The 18,580-nt window shown below is 47.1% G+C and overlaps 1 protein-coding gene across 11 annotated transcripts in view; it reads right to left on the bottom strand.

The window, feature by feature from the left end:
- Positions 1-685: 685 nt before the first annotated feature.
- The window catches only part of SFXN2 (sideroflexin 2), a 58,149-nt gene continuing 40,254 nt past the window's right edge, over positions 686-18,580 (bottom strand). For 10 of the 11 annotated variants that reach the window (XM_086680743.1, XM_086680740.1, XM_086680736.1 and 7 more), the window contains 11 exons: positions 9,860-10,044; positions 9,497-9,685; positions 8,447-8,545; positions 7,627-7,702; positions 7,266-7,351; positions 5,925-5,985; positions 5,492-5,558; positions 4,717-4,766; positions 4,333-4,382; positions 1,762-1,809; positions 686-922 (listed from right to left, as the gene is read on the bottom strand). In XM_086680743.1, coding sequence (XP_086536869.1) covers positions 823-922; positions 1,762-1,809; positions 4,333-4,382; positions 4,717-4,766; positions 5,492-5,558; positions 5,925-5,985; positions 7,266-7,351; positions 7,627-7,702; positions 8,447-8,545; positions 9,497-9,685; positions 9,860-10,020 — 987 coding nt within the window. In that variant the 5' untranslated portion in view covers positions 10,021-10,044 and the 3' untranslated portion in view covers positions 686-822. The remainder of the gene's footprint in view (positions 923-1,761; positions 1,810-4,332; positions 4,383-4,716; positions 4,767-5,491; positions 5,559-5,924; positions 5,986-7,265; positions 7,352-7,626; positions 7,703-8,446; positions 8,546-9,496; positions 9,686-9,859; positions 10,045-18,580) is intronic. The other variant, XM_025918040.2, reaches the window with a different exon arrangement.

The following is an 18,580-nucleotide window of genomic DNA, read 5'->3' as shown; positions in this document are numbered from 1 at the left end:
CTTCTCAGAGGTATCCAAATAAAACTTCTCTTTCCTATTCAGAACACACTAGTCTTTGGTGTTTAACCCAATGGGCTGAGAAGGGAGGCAGCTAGGAAAATATACCCATTAAAATGTGCTGTTAATGCCTACATATATTCTTTTTACTCACAGTTAGTGGACTTATTTTTCAAACACAGAGAAGCAAAATCAGACATGATTTTAGCATATGAGATCAAAGTCAGTGTCAATAGACAGGGCTTAAAGCACCATGAAACTTTGCTGCCTCATGAAACGGCCTGACTATCTCAAGTTTAGCAGCACTCCCAAAGACGCTTTCTGACCAGGGGACACTGGGGACGAGAATGAGAAAGAACAGAGAAGAGCCCCATGTTGGCAAAGGCTTCTTCCCCTCCCTTCCTGAGTTAGCTAGAATTGCAAGGGTAAAAAGTTTCATAGCATGAGACAAGACGAGGAGGAAGAGGAGTAAGAGCATCTTTTTGTCCCAGGGGCTCTTCCCCAGTTCTGGCTGGAACTAGAATCCCCAAAGATTCCTAATTTTTCCAAACGGTCTGAGTATCTCCCTCAGGGGGGGTCTCAGCTCCTGGTCTCCAGGGGATGGTGGTTAAGGGAGGAACAGATAGAAGACTTGGCTTTTGCTCCCCTTGTTCACTTTTATCCTCTGGAGTCCAATAAGCCTGGGTGAAAACACGAGGCTCTCCACCTCCCAAATCCACCCTGGCCTTCAGGGCCTGTGGGCAGAGGAATGAGGGGACAGGTATACAGAGCAGCTGAGGAGCTGGTGAATATGGGCACAGACTGGTCCTTACTGGGGTGGGGCATTTAGAGGCCCTTATTGAAGTAGACATAAGGCACAAGTTCTCCATACTTGGCTCTGATGGCATCTTGGAGCTCTGGTTCCAGATAAGAAACTGGCAATTCACTGAGAAGACAGAAGGGGATTATGAGCATGCCAACTGGACAAGCAACAAATTATTGTCAGATAAAGTCCAACTCAAATGCCATCTCTAAGAAGCCCTCCCTGATTTTTCCATCAGAATGAATGGCCTCTATACAACATAATATATTGCTTTTACTTCTACTCGGGCCTGACTTCATTTTCCTTGGTGCCAAACTTCCATCTTCTCTGCAAAATTACAAGCACAAGCACTTCTCCTGTGTGCTTGGAACACAGTAGTCTAGCAGACGACACTGAAATATGAATACCACAGCAGGGGAACCTGGTATCTTCTTGGTATATATCCAAGCTGCAGTTCGTCTCCTAGAGCTAATCCTCTCCCCTCCCACAATCTGATGCTTTGTTTCCCCTTTCCATCATCCCTTTTCACATCCCTTCCCTGCCAGGACATGCAAGAGAAATAGAGAGGCCCAATTCATCCACCCCCTAGCAAACACAAGCCAGAATAAGTACCTGTACCTTTGTTCAATTTCAAGGACCAGATCTAGCCAGGGAGGATGTATCTAATAACCTAACCAGCAGGGACAGAAAGTTTCTTGTTGTTCCCCCACTTCCCTCCAAGGCAGTCCTTGCTCCACTGGGAGGAAGCCACTCATGGCTCCACCCCTTGGAGCTCTGTTTTGGTTTACCATTCCCCCCCACCCGGGGCTAAGAGGCCCAGAGTTTAGGCTGATAGGCACTTGTCCTTAGACAAAAATGCTGCCCTTCCTGCCCCTCCTTGTCTCCTTCAGGACAGCAGGCAGGTCAGGGAGAGCAGGGACAGGGCATTCAGTAAAACAAAGCGAGGAACGAAGAGCTGTTACCATTTCTGTGGGAAGAGCCCACAGGCCACTGGCACCATGAAGATGAGGCTGGAAGAAAGGAGAAACAAAGTGTCAGGGGCATCTCCCCACAGGCCTACTCACATCCTATCTCTGAGTCCCCCAAAGGAAGGAGGAAATGCCCACTCACCCAGCCTGCCCTCCCCGCCACCCCATGGTTCCTCTCCCTGCAACTCTTCTCTTGGTCTCTCAGTGCCAGGATATTCATTCTGGGATGGGATGGAATCAGCCTCCCTCCACCTCCCACATCCACCTGTTGTCCAAGCAGATGAAGATAACGAAGGCGCTGGGAGTATAACTAGCAGCCCTAAAGACCACAAGCACTGAGCAGTGAGGGTTATGACACCTGAGGTCCTGCCCCCCATAGCCATGAACACCTGGGCTGGTGGAGACCAGAACAGGGCAGCTTCTCAAACTTCACTGTGCGTGCAAGTAACTCATGGGGCTTGTTAAAAAGCGATGCTGGGGCGCCTGGGTGGCGCAGTCGGTTAAGCGTCCGACTTCAGCCAGGTCACGATCTCGCAGTCCGGGAGTTCGAGCCCCGCGTCAGGCTCTGGGCTGATGGCTCGGAGCCTGGAGCCTGTTTCCGATTCTGTGTCTCCCTCTCTCTCTGCCCCTCCCCCGTTCATGCTCGGTCTCTCTCTGTCCCAAAAATAAATAAAAAACGTTGAAAAAAAATTAAAAAAAAAAAAAAAAAGCGATGCTGACTCGGGAGGTCTGGGGAAGGGCTTAAGAGCATTTCTAAGGTTCTCAGATGTTTCAGCTCCAGGGTCTTGTCTTACAGGACTTGGGAATCTAACAGACCAAGGTTCATATCCCAGCTTTGCTACTTCCTCGCTGTGTCATATTGGGCGAGTTACCCCTGAGCCAGCAGGGGGAAGACAAGGATACCTACTCTGCAGGGCCACCGTGGGGATTAAATGAAAAGTGCACATGTGGCACTCAGCTCGTGGTAACCACTCACTCAGTGGTGACTCACCAAGCAGAGTCACCTCGGAGACTACCGAGGATCCGACCACAACTCCGGCAATTATGGGCTACAGAGCCTTGGGTGAGTGTCTCCATCTCTCTGAGCCCCGGTTTCCTCATTTGTAAAAGGAGATGATGGCCCTATCTATACTTCTAGGGCGGAGGAGATTCAGCGAAATTATAGATGTGAACCATGAGCACAGCAGGGACACACAGGAAACACTCAATACGTGTTGGTTATTCCTGTTATTGTCATTAGCCCCATGGCCTTGTAAAGTGTGACTGACACTAACTAGGACACAGCCAGTCAAGGGCAGGCACCGAAGCACGCCGCCATGGCTTGTGTTTTATTTACTTACTTACTTACTTATTTATTTATTTATTTATTTATTTTTTTTTTTAAATTTTTTTTTTTTTAACGTTTTTATTTATTTTTGGGACAGAGAGAGACAGAGCATGAACGGGGGAGGGGCAGAGAGAGAGGGAGACACAGAATCGGAAACAGGCTCCAGGCTCCGAGCCATCAGCCCAGAGCCTGACGCGGGGCTCGAACTCACGGTCCGCGAGATCGTGACCTGGCTGAAGCCGGACGCTTAACCGACTGCGCCACCCAGGCGCCCCGATTTATTTATTTATTTTTGAGAGAGAGAGAGCACGAGAGGGCGCGCATGTGCACAAGCAGGGGAGGGGCAGAGAAAGAGGGACACACACAGAATCCGAGCTGTCAGTGCAGAGCCCAGCGCTGGGCTTGAACTCAGGAACTGTGAGATCATAACGTGAGCCAAAGCCAACACACTTAACCCACTGAGCCACCCAGGCAGTCCATTTACTTATTTTTCAAATGTTTGTGTATTTGGGGGGCGGGAGGGAGAGAGTGTGAGTGGGCTAGGACCAGAGAGAGAGGGATTAAGAAAGAATCCCAAGCAGGCTGTGCCGTAATCACAGAGCACAACACAGGGCTCGATCTCACGAACCAGGAAATCATGACCTGAGTCAAAATCAAGAGACAGATGCTTAACCGACAGAGCCACCCAGGCGCCTATGGTGTTTTCCTTTTGTGCGAGGTTGGGACACGTGACGGCCACAGGCTGTCCCATCACTGTTATGTCTCAGCAGGTCTGTGTATTTACTTAATTGATTTATACTGAGATATAGTTGGCATAGAACACGGTGTCCATGTAAGGTGTAGAGCATGTTGACTTGATACAGTGAGACATTGCAATACGTTTACCACCTCGGCATTAGCGGACACCTCTATCACTGTCACAGAATTATCATTTCTTTTTTGTAGTGGGACTGGATTGTGGTTTTCCTCTCTTCTCCAGTCTGAAGGTCAGAGGAGGCCCCGGACAGGAGGGCACCCAAGCACTCCGCTCTCCATGCGGATGTGTGCATAGAGCCTAGCCAGCCTGATACCTTCAAGAAAGATGGGGCCAGAGCTCTCTGTGTGGCCCACATACAAAGCTCAGGCACTATGGAAGTCAGGTAAAAGAGAGCACGTTCTCCAGCATGGGCGACACAAGAAGACAGTGCTTGGGTGACCCAGCTGCCACAGAACCCACAACGAGAAAACACATTACTCACAAGCACCCCGACAGCAGAACTTGCAACGGGGCATGCAGGACCTTGACTTTCTGGACAAAAAAACAAATAAAAAGAAAGATCCACGTAAGATTTACAGATCTTAATGTGAACCCCACGCCTGCCCTACCCCTGCTCAGTCAGCCAGAAACCCACAGGCATGAAACGCCTAGCCGTGAAGGAGGGAGAACGGGGTTCCTCTTGCTCTCTACGGACAAAGCCAAGCAACCAGCTATGGCATCTAAAGCGGGCAGCCAGCGGAGACTGGTATGGGCCCTCCCTGAAGGAGGTAAGGCCAGCAGCTAGAGGGAAGGATGAGGATCAGGTGCTCCTAAGTATGGCTGGGGGGCTCTGGGCAGAGAAGATGCAAAAGGGAACCCCACTCACCTTCATGAAACGCAGCTTCTCCAGCCTTTCCATGATGACTGGCAGCAAGACTGCAAGAGACCAGGGAGAATCTCGGGGGAAGGCCATAAGACTCTCTCCAAGACCCCTTCCCAAAGTCAGGTGATTCCCTCCACCTCCCCTGACGTTCCTGAAAATACTTCAAGACTGTGTAGGTGCAGCCACCCCCAAGCTGTCCCCTAAGTCCTAGGAGAAGGGTGCTTCCCAAACTTCTCCACTTGCACACCTGTGACAGGACATGTACTGCAGGCCCCAAGCGTCCTTCTCAAAACTTAAATCTTTGAAGGCTCACGCAAACAAATCTCCTATCCTACTCTGTAACATGCCTCTGCTAAAAGCAAAACCAGGGCAAGGAATTTATTTTCTTTACCACTGTCTTCCTGGCACCCCACACTGTGCCCAGCACATTGAAGGTACTTAAGGAGTATCTGTGGAATGAAAAAGAACTTTCTTCCCCACATCTCTGACTGACTGATGTTCTGGAAACTACAGTGTGGTCTCCCGTGGGCTTCTGCACTCCAGCACTATGTAGGAGTAAGGTATACAGCATGTGGATCTGGTAGATTTATACAATGTAATATGGTCCCCAGCATAGCCTCAGTTGCAATTTCTACCACATCACAGAATTATCATTTGTTTTTTGAGAAGCATGGCTATAGAAGCTGGGGCCCCACCTCCCACCCAAAAGCTGAGTGTGGTTGAGGCCTCCATCACATGTTCCAGGGTCCCCCAGGACAGGAGGACTTCTTTATCTTACTCATGCCAGGGGCTGCCATGGTGATCCGAGAAATGACCACTTGGGTGATGCCTATGGCCGCAGCTCTCTGAGGGCAGAAAAGAGCAAGTTGTCAGGCATGACCTCATCCAGTATCCGTGGGCTGCACCAGCAGGCTGGGTCAAGGGTCAGGATCAGGTCTGAGTTGGTAAAGCGGAAGGGATGGATCTGTCAGGGGCTGCATCCTCACCCAACCCTCTCTCACCTAGCTAGACTTTTATGGCTTCAGGACCAGAAATGATGGAGAAAGGACATGACAAGCTTGTTCTGAACAAGAAATGTACGGAAATCAAGGGGAAGGAGGACGGAGTCAGGGGGACCCTGCAACAGAACCCGGGCCAGCTCTGACCACTAACAACAAAACAGGGTATAAGACAATTCCCTCCTCCCACTCCAAAGGGATGCCTCTGCTCACCCGGGAATGACCAATCTCATTGTGATTTCCGTCCTTCACGCAGATGCCCTGGATGAGTTCCCTAAACACAGACAGGAGCTGCTGAACGTGGGAAGGGTATGCTGGAAGCTTGCCAGCAACGTGACACAGCAGGTAACCAAGGCCAGCACACTCCAGCTCCAGGAAGCCACCTCCTACAGTCTGGCCCTTTGATCTTCCTTCTGTATTCCAGTGAGCGACATCTTGGAAGTGATCTAGGGCAGTGGCTAAGAGAGCTAGGCTGGGGCTCAGACTGCCTAGGTTGGATTCTGAAAATGCTGAGTAAGTCTTTGATCTTGAGCAGGTTCCCAAATCCTTCTAAAGACTCTGTTATCCTCATCTGCAAAATGGGGATAATCATGGCACTCGCTTCATAGGAATGGTGAGGATTAAATGGGACCAATGCCTGCAAAGTACTTAATCCGGCGCCTGACAGAGTGACTGCTCCATAAATAGTGGCTGCACTGGCTATTATTCTCTGGCCAGTTCTCGACAGCACTCGACCCCAGACCAGATAGGTGGCTGGGGCTCATTCATTTGTTGGGAAGGAGCACCTGGATAGAGGAGGGAAAGAGAGGAACAATGTGTATGCATGACTCTTCCCGTCGTGGACTCTTTCCACAAGCGCTATTGTGCTGAATTCCCGCTTGCTAGCAGTCCCAAGAAAACAGGGCTAGTAGAGACTGGTGATGGTGATGAAGGCCGTGACAGTAACAGCAGCAATAATTGCTAACACTTAGGTAGCACTTGATCCCTTCCAAGAGCTACTGTGAGTGCTTTATGTATATTACATCATTAAGTTTTACAACAGAGGAACATCTATGCTTTCTCGAGTCAGAAAACAAGAACTACAAGACACACGGATTTCTCCTTTAACCTTTCCTGCTGCGAAGCTTAGAGCCCGGTGCCTGGAAAACATCTGTCTACTCCTCTGGCTTCTTTCAAAGCTTCTTGGCTCTGTTCTATCTTTGGACGCCTCGCTTTGCTACATTTCGTTCTGTAAGCCATGCCCAGGGCTTTGGAAGTAGGCAGAGATCACAACTTAAATTGCAGTTGCAGTTGAAAGGACACGATCTCGTACAAACCTCCAGAGTCCACCCTACCCCCACCCTCATCCCACACGATCCAAAAAATGACTCCCACAACATTCAACACAGACTAAACCTAAGTCACCTGCCACTCCTGTGGCCATCACTGTTGGAGCAGCCCGGCAGCCCTCCCCACACCCACCTCAGCCCCCAAAGCCACCCACTGCCTTGGTTTCCTGCCCTGGCCCCACTAACCTTAGGGTTTGTAGGGAGGCAAAGGGAGCCCCATACTCACTGCTGTCGCATCATTGGGATGTTGACACAGTTAGCAGCAGCCACAGCGGCAAAGGGCACCCAGCGGCCCACCAGGGGTGGAGCTCTCTGTTGGGGGAAAGGAACAATAAGGACTATAAACCAAGAAATGAGACCTTGCTTCTGCCACTCATCCAGACATTTGGTCTAGGAACCCAAATTCCCTCAAAGACCCAAGAAAGACCAACCTGGGGATAGCTCGGCTACCTCTCCCACTAGTTGGCTTTGGTCTGGGCCATACCCCACTCACCCAGACAAGGGTAGTGCCAGGCCTGGGCAAAGTTTTCCCTAGGACTTTGCTGCCCCCTAGTGGCCACCATGCCCACAGCCGCCCCAGACCGTACCTTTGTCAACATGTTCATGCCCACAGCAGTGGCCACCGCGGTGGTTGTGGCTGTGATGTAGGAGAGGGCCATCTGCCTAGTGGAGGAAAGACATGCGTGGGAGTGGGGAGCCCTGCTGGCTGAGGGCAAGACCGAGACTTCATTGAGAAAGTCTGGACACGAGGCTTCATGCCTGAGAAGCTCATGTGAACTATCCCCCATCCCGTCTTATGACACGCCCCCCTAAACACACACAACGCTCCAGCCCCCTGGGCCACCTTCAGTACTTTAAGCAAAGAGCAAACTCATTTCTGCTTCAGAACCCTTGCATGCTGTTGCTCCCTATATGGGGAATTCTTCTGTCGGCTCCACGTTGCTAAATCCTTATCCTTCAGAAATCCGCAGAAATACGGGCTCCACAGAAAAGATTTCCCCCAACCAGCCTATCTACACAGATGCCCCTCTGCTGTTTGTTATCTTGTCACCTGTTTATTTCCCTAATGGCAGCAGTTACAATCTAAGATTATCGTGCTTGCTTCCTTACAAGTCCTTAAATTCCATAAGAACAGGGACCTTAGAACCATGCCTGGCACTTAATACCTACCCAAGAAATATTTGAGAATGAATGAATGAATGAACTTTGAACTAGTCTAGGAAGATACTCTCCTAGTCAGCCTCAGAAAATACTTGCAAACCGTAAAAAGAGGGACTTGGTCACCTGCCCAGAATAAGCCCCGCCTGGAGAAGATAGCCCGAGAACCCTTTAGAAGGGCTGTTCCCCTCACGAGGACAGCTACCTGCTCCTGACCCACGTGGACAGCCTGGGGTTCAAGTCTCCTACCTGACCGATGTAGGGGAAGCTGCATTCCTGTTGGTATAGTTGACTAAGGCATTGAAGGACTGGTTCACCCACTGCCAGAAGATCACAGCCGGCATCGTCCTACCATAAGGAAGGCCCAGAGACGCAGAGGGGAGTCAATGCAAGGCTTGGTGTACAACCCAGATCACCTGCTGTTCCCCAAACTTCCCATGCTGTTTCATGCACCTGGGCTTTTGCACAGGCTGGTCCCTCTGCCTGGAACACACACACACACACACACACACACACACACACACACACACACACACACCCCTTTCATACATGACTAAATCTTGCTTTGTTGAGACATCACTTCTTCAAAACCTTCCTGACCCTTCCCCGGCCCTTCCTGGAACAATGAGTCATTCTATGCTCCCCGTTCTCACAACCCCATGCTCTCCCCACAACCTACCTATTAGCAAGCTGACCTATAACTGTTTACTTGTTGGTTTCCTCAACAAAACTGGAGAAGCTCTTTAAGGACAGGGGCTAAAGTTTTTATATGCCTAACACCTGGCCCGAGGCCTGGCTGGACAAATGGATGCATGGGGGAGAAGGGGCAGAAAGAAGAGGGGAAAGGAGAGGAGTAAAATATCCAGCAGCTACAGAGAAAGTTTATTCCCTCCTATAGGTCTTCCTAATTTTGGGGGTGGGGAGGAGGGGCGGGGGGGTCACCTTCCTATATTTTTTACTGGGACATTACGTTATAAAAATACGTTAATATTTCATTGTTGAATAAGTACTTTCTAAAGAGGGAAGTAGGATGGCTGATTCGTTGAGAATTCTAGAGAGGCACCCGTATTTCCTGGCTGTGTGTGGACTTGGACAACTTACGTCACCTCTCTAGAACCTCCGTTCTTCATCTATACAGTACCTCTCTGTAGGGCTGATGAGAAGATTAAGTGAGGTAACATACGCAAAGAATTTCACACAGTGCCTGATATTTGGTAAGGGGTCAATAAAGATGGCTGTGATTGTCATCATAATATGGCTCCCTGCCTAGCAGATCCAAGTGGCCACACTGCCCACCACCTTGCTCCCAGGTTCCACCTGTAGAACTGGAGCATGAAGCCCGTGATGATCATGCCACCAGGGACCTGGAAGGACATCCGCCCGATGACATTCATCTTGTCCCCGGTGTCAGGATGGAAGGCTGAGTCGTACAGCTTCTTGGCATACAGCAGCTGCTCCACTTGGGTGCCTGGGGGCACAACACCCATCCTGCCACCCAAGGATAATGGACACAGTTACCTCCCAGGCCCCTTGCCCCAGGTCATCCTGCTCCCCCCTTCCTGAGAGCTCTGCCTATTCCCATATCTTTAGTTTCCACCTTCTCCACAGGGATCCATCAGTGTTGCCCTAGTGCCTCCAGCCCCCTCCCCCCTAGCTGCTCACCTGCTCTTCTCCACCATCACCTTGGCCCAGTCCAGCTCCCGCTCTGGTACCAGGACAGTGCGAGGGTCTGTGATATTGAAGAAGTGCTTCACCCGCCCCAGGAAAGTGCACTGGTCCCAACGGGGAGCATCAATGTTAAAGCCAGACAGATCAGCCTCCATCTTGTTCACACACAAAACTGGGGACTTAAGGAACAGAGAGGGGAAATGAGGATTGTCCCCCAAATTACAGTCTGCCCCGGAGGCCCTGAACACCTCCCGCAGTTGTAGAATGCCTGCTTTCACCCACCACTAGCATCGTTTGACTAAGTTTGGGCAGGCCCCAGTGAATGGTCCCAGACTGAGAAACCGACACTAATATGTTTCCTGAGTGCCTGCTGGTAGCCAGCCCTGTGCTTGACCATACTGTGGGAGACGCTGGAAAAAAAGGGCAACACCGTGCCTATCCTTGGGGAGCTGAGTGTTACTGGGGAACAAGAGCCCACCCATGGAACAGGATATAATATATATGCAACAGTACGTACAGGAGATGAGAGAAAGCAGAGATGGAGGAGCAAAGTAAGAAAAGGGGGCTTCCCACAAGAGCTGGAATGTGCACCCCAGAAGACAGATTGATCTGGGGCGCCTGGGTGGCTCAGATGGTTAAGCATCCGACTTCGGCTCAGGTCATGATCTTGTGGTTTGTGAGTTTGAGCTCCGCGTAGGGCTCTGTGCTGACGGCTCAGAGCCTGGAGCCTGCTTTGGATTCTGTGTCTCCCTCTCTCTCTGCCCTCACCTGCTGGCGCTCTGTCTCTTTCTCTCTCTCAAAAATAAATAAAAGCATTAAAATTTTAAAGAAGAAGAAGAAGATAGATTGATCTGAAAGAGGCCGAAGGCATGGATCACATTCAAGGTAGAAACAATTACAGACAAAGGTGAAAATGAACATGTGGCATGATCACTCTCATCACTTCTGTGTACGCGTGTGGTGCATGCTGGTCCTGTGAGAGGTCTCAGGCCATGGCTCTGACTGAGGTAATGCACCTGCCCTCAAGGAGTTACAGAATGGGACGTAAAAGACAAGTAAAGCCAAAAGGACAGCAGTGTGAACAATGCTGTGGACACTGAGGGCAATGGAAAACCAGAGAAGAGGCATCTAAAATTGAGACGATCTTATCTCCCAGTTTTCCTGGGATTATTGTCCTGAGGCAATTGTTAATAGCATCCCCTTCCACTCTCAAAAGTGTCCTGTTTGGGGTAGTAAATTATATGATCACTTTATCTAAAATGGACGAGGGATAGGGCGCCTGTGTGGCTCAGTCGGTTAAGGTCCAACTCGTGGGTTTCCACTCAGGTCACGATCTCGTGGTTCTTGAGTTCAAGCTCCACATCAGGCTCTGCACTGACATTTCAGAGCCTGCTTGGGATTCTCTCCCTTTCCCTCTCTCTGCCTCTCCCCCACTTGCACTATCTCTCTCTCAAAATGAATAAATAAACTTTAAAACACAAATAAAACAGATGAGGGATTCTGAACATGCTTTGCGAAAACAAGAAATAATGTTTTGAAGGACGGGTAGAAGATAGATAGAGGAGAGGTGTACCAGGCAAAAAGAACAGCCAGCGTTGACCGCACACAGGGCATGTGGGGACCAGATGATATTTATCACAGCTAACACTTACTGAACTTTGACTCTATGCTAGACACTTTGCTTGGTGCTTACATGCATTTTCTGAATTTATCTTCACAATAACCCTATAAAATAAATACCCTTTAATCTAACCCCATGGTAAGGATGAGAAAACTAGGGCACAGATAAGCAACTTTACCAAGTCACACAAGTATTAGCCAGTGGCAGAGCCAGGATTTTAACTCAGCCTGATTTACTTTAGAACTCTGCTTCGGATTCTGTGTCTCCCTCTCTCCCTGCCCCTCCCTGACTTGCGCGCACGCATACGCCCTCTCTCTCTTTCTCAAAAATAAAAATTTAAAAAACATTAAAATTGTTTTTAAAAAAGGAATTTAAATAACTATGACTGATACGCTAAGGGCTGCAATGGGAAAGTGGACAACATGCAAAGAACAGATGGACAATGTAAGCAAAGGAATGGAAACTCTAAGAAAGAATCAAAAGGAAATGTTACAAATCAGAATCCAAAGCGGGCTCCAGGCTCCAAACTGTCAGCACAGAGTCCAAAGCAGGGCTTGAACTCACAAATCACGAGATCATGATCTGAACCAAAGTCAGATGCTTAACTGCTTGAGCCACCCAGGCACCCCACCTTTTTATTTTTAAAAGATTTTGTGATCTCCACACCCAACGTGGGCTCAAACTCACAACCCTGAGATCAAGAGTTGCATGGTCTACCAACGAAGCAAGCCAAGCACCCCATTTAATATGGTGAGTGTCAAACTCCTTTTATTTTTAACATATACTTTTTAATTTATGTATTTATTTTGAGAAAGAGAGCATATGGGAGGGGCAGAGAGAAAAAGAACCCCAAGCATGCTCTGTGCTGTCAGTGCGGAACCTGACGCAGGGCTCAAACTCACGAACCATGAGATCATGACCTGAGTCAAAATCAAGAATTGGATGCTTAACCAAGTGAGCGAAGGGGCCCCTGCCCCTCTTTTTTTTTTAAAAAGTAGGCTCCATGCCCAAAGTGGGGTTTGAACTCATGACTGGGAGATTGAGAGTCACATGCTCTACTGACTGTACTAGCCAGGCACCCCTGAGAATTCCTTTCATAAGCTCATTGGTACCTTGGACATGGCCAAGGAAAGAATCAGTGAGCTTAAATATGTGTCAGTAGAAAACTCCCCAACTGAAAAGTAGAGAAAAAGTAAAATGAAAAAACCAGAATAGAAAATCCAAGAACCCTGGGGCAATTACATAAGGTGTAACATACATGGAATGCAGAAGATGAAGAGGGGAGGAAACAGAAGAAATATCTGCAGCAATAATGACTGAGAATTTTCCAAAATGAATGACAGACATCAAACCACAAGTCCAAGAGGCTCAGAACACCAAGAAGGATAACTACCAAAAAATCTATACCTAAGGGTGCTTGGCTGGCTCAGTCAATGGAGCATATGACTCTTGATTTCGGGGTGGTGGGTTCAAGCCCCACACTGGGTGTAGATTACTTAGAAATAAATCTTTTTAAAAAATCTAGGGGCACCTGGGTGGCTCAGTCAGTTAAGCATCTGACTCTTAGTTTCCGCTCTGGTCATGATCTTGAGGTTTCTGAGTTAAAGCCCTGTGTTGGGCTCTGTGCTGACAGTGCAGAGCCTGCTTGGGACACTCACTCTCTCTCTCTCTCTCTCTCTCTCTCTCTCTCTCTCTCTCTCTCTCTCTCCTTTCTCTGCCCCTCCCCCACTTGCATGCTCTGTCTCTCTCAAAATAAATAAATAAACTTTAAAAAAAAAAAAGAGGGGCACCTGGGTAGCTCAGTCAGTTGAGTGTCTGACTTCAGCTCAGATCATGATCTCACAGTTCATGAGTTCGAGCCCCGCGTTGGGCTCTGTGCTGACAGCTCAGCCTGCTTCAGATTCTGTGCGTCCCTGTCTCTCAGCCCCTCCCCTGCTCATGCTCACGCTCTGTCTGTCCGTCTCTCAATAATAAATAAACGTTAAAAAAAAAAAAAGATTAAAAAAAAATCTTAAAAAAAAAAATCTAGGTGAGCCTGGGTGGCTCAGTCACTTAGGCGTCTGACTCTGGATTTCAGCTTAGGTCATGAACTCGAAGTTCGCGGAGTTTGAGCCCTACATCAGCCTCTGCACTGAAAGCACAGAGCATGCTTGGGACTCTCTCTCTCTCTCTCTCTCTCTCTCTGTCCTTCCCCCTTCTCTCTCTCTCCCTCCCTCTCAAAAATAAATAAACTTTGAAGAAAAAAAAAAAAAACTACACCTAGATAGGAATACAAACTGTTATAGCCACTATGGAAAACAGTATGGAAGTTCCTCAAAAAATTAAAAATAGAATTACCATATGACCCAGAAATTCCACTACTGGGTATTTACCCAGAGAATATGAAAACACTAATTTGAGAAGATATGTGCACCCCTATGTTTATTACAGCATTATTCACAATAGCCAAATTACGGAAGCAGCCCAAGTATCCATGGATAGATGAATGGATAAAAAAAAAGATGTGGTATATGTGTACAATGGAATATTACTCAGCCATAAAAAAAAAATGAAATCTTGACATTTGCAACAACATGGATGGACCTACAGAGTATTATGCTAAGTGAAATAAGTCGGAGAAAAACAAATACCATACGTCTCCACTTATATGTGGAATTTAAAAACAAAACAAATGAACAAAGAAAAAAGATAACAAAAAAACAGACTCTTAACTATAGAGAACAAACTGATGGTTACCAGAGCAGAGGTGGGTGGAAGAATGGATGGAACAGGTAAGTGGATTAAGAGTACACTTACCATGGGGCACCTGCGTGGCTCAGTTGGTTAAGTGGCCGACTCTTGATTTCGGCTTAGGTCACGATCTCACAGTCATGAGTTCAAGCCCCTAATTGGGCTTTGCACTCACAGTGTGGAGCCTGCTTCAGATCCTCTGTCTCCCTCTTTCTGCCTCTACCCTGCTCATGCTCACTCACTCTCTCTCTCCCAAAAATAAACATTAAAAAAAAGTACACTTATGATGAGTACTGAGTAATATACAGAACTAAATAAATTACTACATTGTACACCTGAAACTAATATAACACTACATGTTAACTATACTCGGATTAAAATTAAAAAAAAAAAAACTACACCTAGTCACATTATATTTCAAATTGCAGAAAATCAAGACAAAGAAAGTCAAGGAAGAAGTCTGAGGTAGGGAAAAGAAAACACCTTACCTACAGAAGAACAAAGAACTATATTGGATTTCTCCTCAGGTACCATGCAAGCAAGGAGAGTAGAGTGAAATATTCAAAGCACTGAAAGAAAAAAAACCCCACCAACCCTGGAATTCCACACCAGCAAAAGTATCCTTTAAAGTGAAGGAGAAATATGGGCTTTCCCAGAAAACAAAATTGAGGGAATTTATCACCAATAGACCTGCCTTGCGAGATACGAGAAGTTCTTCAGAGAGAAAAAAAAAATTATACAGGTCATAAATTCAGACCTACATAAAGGAGTGTCAGAAGGAATAAATGAAGGCAAAATAAATTCTTTTTCTTTTTTTTGTTTTGTTTAAGTAATATCTACACCCGATGTGGGGCTCAAACTTACAACCCTTCGATCCCGAGTCACATGCTCTACCAGCTAAGCCAGCCAGGCACCCCTTTATTTTTCTTATTCTACTTATTAACAGTAAACAGATAACAGTTTGTTCAAAATAAGAGCAGCAACAATGTATTCGATGATTACAGCTTATGGATACTCCCCATGAATAACAGCAGTGCTGTAACAGAAGAGAGTAGCTAGGAATACTTGCATAAGTTACTGGCACTACGCTCGAGTAGCTAGGAATACTTGCATAAGTTACTGGCACTACGCTCGAGGCGGTTTAGTGTTATTTGAAAGTGGACTTGGATTAGCTGTAAATGTACGTGGCAAACTCTAGGGAACCACTAACATTTTTTTTTCAAAGGAAGTAAAATTGATACGCTAAGACAGGAAAGAAAATGACGTTATATAAAAAAGCTAAGGCTTGTAGGGCACCTGGCTGGCTCAGTTGGTAGAATGTGTGACTCTTGATTCTCAAGGTTGTGAGTTCAAGCCCCACATTGGGTGTAGAGATGACCTAAAAATAAAATATCTTTTTAAAGTTTATTTATTTATTTTAAGGGAGAGAGATAAAGAAAGGGAGAGAGAGCATGAGCGAGGGAGAGGCAGAGAGAGAGGGAGAGACAGAATCCCAAGCAGGCTCCACACCATCAGCACGGAGCCCAATGCGGGGCTCCAACCCATGAATTGTTGAGATCATGACCTGAGCCGAGATCAAGAGTAGGATGCTTAACCTGCTGAGCCATCCAGGCATCCCAAAAATAAAATCTTTTTTCTTTTTTTAAAAACAGCTTTTGAATTTTTGCCTGAGAAATTTCAGGAAGCCATTACAAGATTTTAAGCAGAGTGACAAGATCAGATGTGTCATTTAGAAAGATAACCCTGTTCCCCACCTGTGTTCTGTCTCTCTCTCTCAAAAATAAATAAATGTTAAAAACAAAATTAGGGGCGCCTGGGTGGCTCAGTCGGTTAAGCATCCGACTTTAGCTCAGGTCATGATCTCACGGTTCACGGGCTCAAGCCCCGCATCAGGTTCTGCGCTGACAGCTCAGAGCCTGGACCCTGCTTTGGATTCTGTGTCTCCTTCTCTCTCTGCCCCTCCCCCACTTGTGCGCTCTCAAAAATAAATAAATGTTAAAAGAAAAGAAAGAAAACTCTGGGCAATGACATGAAAATAAACTCAGTGTGGTAGGACTTCACAGGATACAAAGAGACCAGCTGGAAGGGAACTTCAATGATCCAGGCAAGAAGACGTGGAGTTCATATGAAACCAGATGCACAGGAACAGAGAGGAGGGACCAAAAGGACAGAAACTTTTAAAGCAGCAGAAGCTTGGGATTTGCTGAATGACTGGCTACAGGAGAAATAGTCTATTAGTCAGGGTTCGAGCACAGGTGCAGAATCAATAGGATACATATATCCTTTATATATACTCACCTAATATTGATAAATATATAAAAATGGGTTTAGTATGAGGAATTAGCAAACTGGCTTATGTAATTGTGGGAATTCTGCTAGGCAAGCCTGAAGCCAGCAGCTGCAAGCAGTTACCAAGGGATGATCCTGGGAGGGAAGGAGAGCAATGGAGGCCCAGCTATGGCTGCAGTTTGTGACCCCAGGGGATGCCTAGCCCTCTTTTAAAGGGATTCCATCTGATTAAATCAGGCCACCCAGGATAATCTCCCTTTAGATTAACTCAAAGCTAACCAATTAGGACTTTAATTACGTTTGCAAAATCCCTTCACCACAGCACCCAAATTCATGTTTGATGGAATTACTGGGAGGTGTGTGCGCTACAAAATAGCTGTTTCTCCCTCCCCGCTCACTCTAAACTGGAAGCATACCAGAGAGGGGGACTGGGGGGTGGGGAGTGGGGAGGGTGTTTGACCTAGATAAATTGACACATCACAAGTATCCAGAGTGATATACAGGATTTCTGACTTGGACCATAATGTGACAAGACAAAGAATATAGAAAAACAGTCTTTAAGAGAAAACAGGGAGAGGCGGCTGGGTGGCTCAGTCCGTTAAGCAACCGACGTCAGCTCAGGTCATGGTCTCACAGCTTGTGGGTTCGAGCCCCGCGTCAGGCTCTGTGCTGACAGCTTGGAGCCTGGAGCCTGCTTTGGATTCCATATCTCCCTCTCTCTCTGCCCCTCCCCTGCTCATGCTCTGTCTCAAAAATAAATAAAAACATTAAAAAAAAATTTTTTTTTTTAAAAGACAAAACAGGTAGTTGGATTTTCCATGTGATGAGTTCCAAGTACCACGAGACTTTCTTAAATGCAGTAGGCTGCCACCTGTCTCAGGTCCTTTACAAATGCCATTCCCTGTCCAGAATACTCTTCCTTCCCCTCTTCACTAACACCTACCCATCCTTTTTTTTTTTTTTAAAGGAATAATTTTCAGATTTAACTCTCTATCTTCTACGACTAGGTCTTTTATTTTTCCTTGAAAAACACACCTTGGGGCGCCTGGGTGGCTCAGTCGGTTAAGTGTCCGACTTCAGCTCATGATCTCAGTTTGTGAGTTCGAGCCCCACGTTGGGCTCCACGCTGACAGTGCAGAGCCTGCTTGGGATTCTCTCTCTCCCTCTCTCTGCCTCTGCCCCTGTCCCTCCCTCCCTCTCTCTCAAAATAAACAAACTTAGAAAAAAAAGAAAAACATCACCTTAACTGAGGATTTTCTATATATGTCACATAACAAGTTCATAGGCACAGTTTGAGCAAGATTTAAAGTCATCTCGAGTTATACATTCACCAAACTCCAAAGCACTCACAAAATTAAGCAAACAAAGCCAGTATTGACAGTATTAGGGAAAGGAAACATATTGCTGATGGAAGCCATAGGACTAGTTAAAAATAAATGTTTTATATTAAGTAGAGGTAAAACAAAAGAAGAATTCTACCCAAGACTCCCACCCCAGTAAAGACCCATGCACCCCTATAGCTTCCAGGGAAGGCACAGCAGAGCCAGCTCAGAATAAATAGCAGCTTGAAAAGCAGATGTATTAGCACATAACTTCAAGGGTCCACCCTCTCCCTCAAAAAGTAGCCTTTTGCTACAGTCCAGAGTTACTTGCAAGGAAGCACCTACTCATCCTTTAGATCTTGGCTTAAACCTTTCCTCAGGGAATCCTTTGAAGGACCCTTACCACTTCTATCCTGGCAACTAGATGAGGTGTTCTGTGTAAGCCCTCTTGGCTCTGTGCTCTTTCTTCAGAGCCATACCAGTTTGCCTTAACACTCTGTGGTTTCAGTTTTAAAATTTTTTTTAAGTTTATTTATTGGGGGGGGGGGGCAGAAAGAGAGGAGAGGGAGAGGGAGAGAGAGAGACAGAGAGAGAGAGAGAGACACAGAGAGAGAGAGACAGAGAGAGAGAGAGAGAGAGAGAGACAGGCAGGCAGACAGACAGACAGACAGACAGACAGAGAGACAGAATCCCAAGCAGGCTCTGGGCTATCAGTGCAAAGCCGGACTCGGGGCATGGGGCTCCAACTCCCTA

This window comes from Puma concolor, chromosome D2 (assembly GCF_028749965.1).
Source record: "Puma concolor isolate L17-30 chromosome D2, mPumCon1.1.hap2, whole genome shotgun sequence".
Taxonomy (NCBI): Eukaryota; Metazoa; Chordata; class Mammalia; order Carnivora; family Felidae; genus Puma; species Puma concolor.
This window is presented reverse-complemented; position numbering and strand designations above follow the sequence as displayed.